The sequence below is a fragment of the Trichosporon asahii genome (assembly GCF_000293215.1).
Source record: "Trichosporon asahii var. asahii CBS 2479 unplaced genomic scaffold scaffold00071, whole genome shotgun sequence".
Lineage (NCBI taxonomy): Eukaryota > Fungi > Basidiomycota > Tremellomycetes > Trichosporonales > Trichosporonaceae > Trichosporon > Trichosporon asahii.
The window spans coordinates 888174-889477 of record NW_014040854.1 but is presented as its reverse complement, the minus strand read 5'-3'; the positions used below and the strand labels follow the sequence as shown (position 1 = coordinate 889477).

General features: G+C 61.7%; 1 protein-coding gene across 1 annotated transcript; it reads left to right on the top strand.

The window, feature by feature from the left end:
* Positions 1-1043: 1043 nt before the first annotated feature.
* A1Q1_05165 (uncharacterized protein) lies at positions 1044-1304 on the top strand (the record flags this gene model as incomplete). Its single annotated transcript, XM_014321972.1, has 1 exon — positions 1044-1304. The coding sequence occupies one exon, from the start codon at positions 1044-1046 to the stop codon at positions 1302-1304; it is 261 nt and encodes an 86-aa protein (XP_014177447.1).

Below are 1304 nucleotides of genomic sequence, written 5' to 3'. Positions count from 1 at the left end.
GTTCAACGCCAAGGGGGAAGGGGGAAGGGAGGGGCGGCGGTCATGCACACGTCTCACCTTCGGTGTCACTTTCGTCAATCGGCACGCAGCGTCGGTCGTGAGAAGCACAAAGCACACTGTGACACGACACAGCAGTCCAGCGGCGCAGAGTGCACAGCACACACCGCCTGGCCGTCTCGCGCTTTGTTCACCGTTGCCCCCCCCCCCCTTTTTATCTATGCCCTCTTCCCTCGTTCCCTCCGTCACATCAGCTTTCCACGCACTCACCCCGCGGCTAGAACCTTTTGGTTCGACCTTTCGGTCGATTGGTCCCTTTGCGCATCCCATCGTACACCCTTGTTCTACCGTTCAGCCCAATGCGCAAGCGCTCCCGCGACCCCGCCTGTCGCCTCGCCTGAAAGCCGCATACAGCCTGCTCGCCTGCCGCGCCGCGCCGCATTGATGCATCATCCCACACGGCCACACGTCGCACAATTCCTCACCCTCTCTCTCTCTCTCTGCATGCGCACCGCTCCATGCGCACCATTGTAACCCCACAACGCCCTTACACTTTAGCCCTAGCAACACATTAACACAGCGCCGTGCCGCATGCCCGCAGAACCTGCAGAACCTGCATCCCTCCGCTGACCACGCATGCACACGGCTAGCCAACTCGCGACCACTCGCGTTTTGCGCTCTCGTGCGCTCCGCCCCTCTCATGCCTCCCTCAAACCCTCAAAAGCGTCCACTCTCCCCCCTCCCCTCTTTGTGCCCATCACCGCCCATCTCCACGCCCTGGAACACACCCCGGACAACCCATGCAAACTAGCACACAGCACACCACCTGAGGCGTCGCCCTCGCCTGTCCTGCCCTCCTCCCCTTCTTCGCCTCCCTTCGTCCTTTCGCGCAACACGTCCTCGCCCGGCTAACGTATATTAACTCTGCTGACCTCTTCGCTGCTCCCTCTTTTCTCTCACCACGCCCCCAGCACTTTCAACACACCACCAGCACAAGCACACCTATACCTACTCCCGTCGAATTACCCACTCCAAAGCAACTCGCAATGAGCACTTCGACTGCCTCCTCGCCCGCTCCCTCCACCACCTCCTCGGTTGGCCCCCTCTCCTTCCGCGCTAGCGTCGAGGACGTCGCACTCGTCTGGGACTCGCTCGCCCAACTGCACGCCCACGACGTCACCTTTGACATTGTCACGAGCACGCTCCACATTGACGGTCTCGCTGAGGAGGACCTCGACCCCGTCATCGACAGCATTCACGCGCTGATCGGACACGCCGAGCCTGTCTGCGAGCCTGCCAGCCCGTGA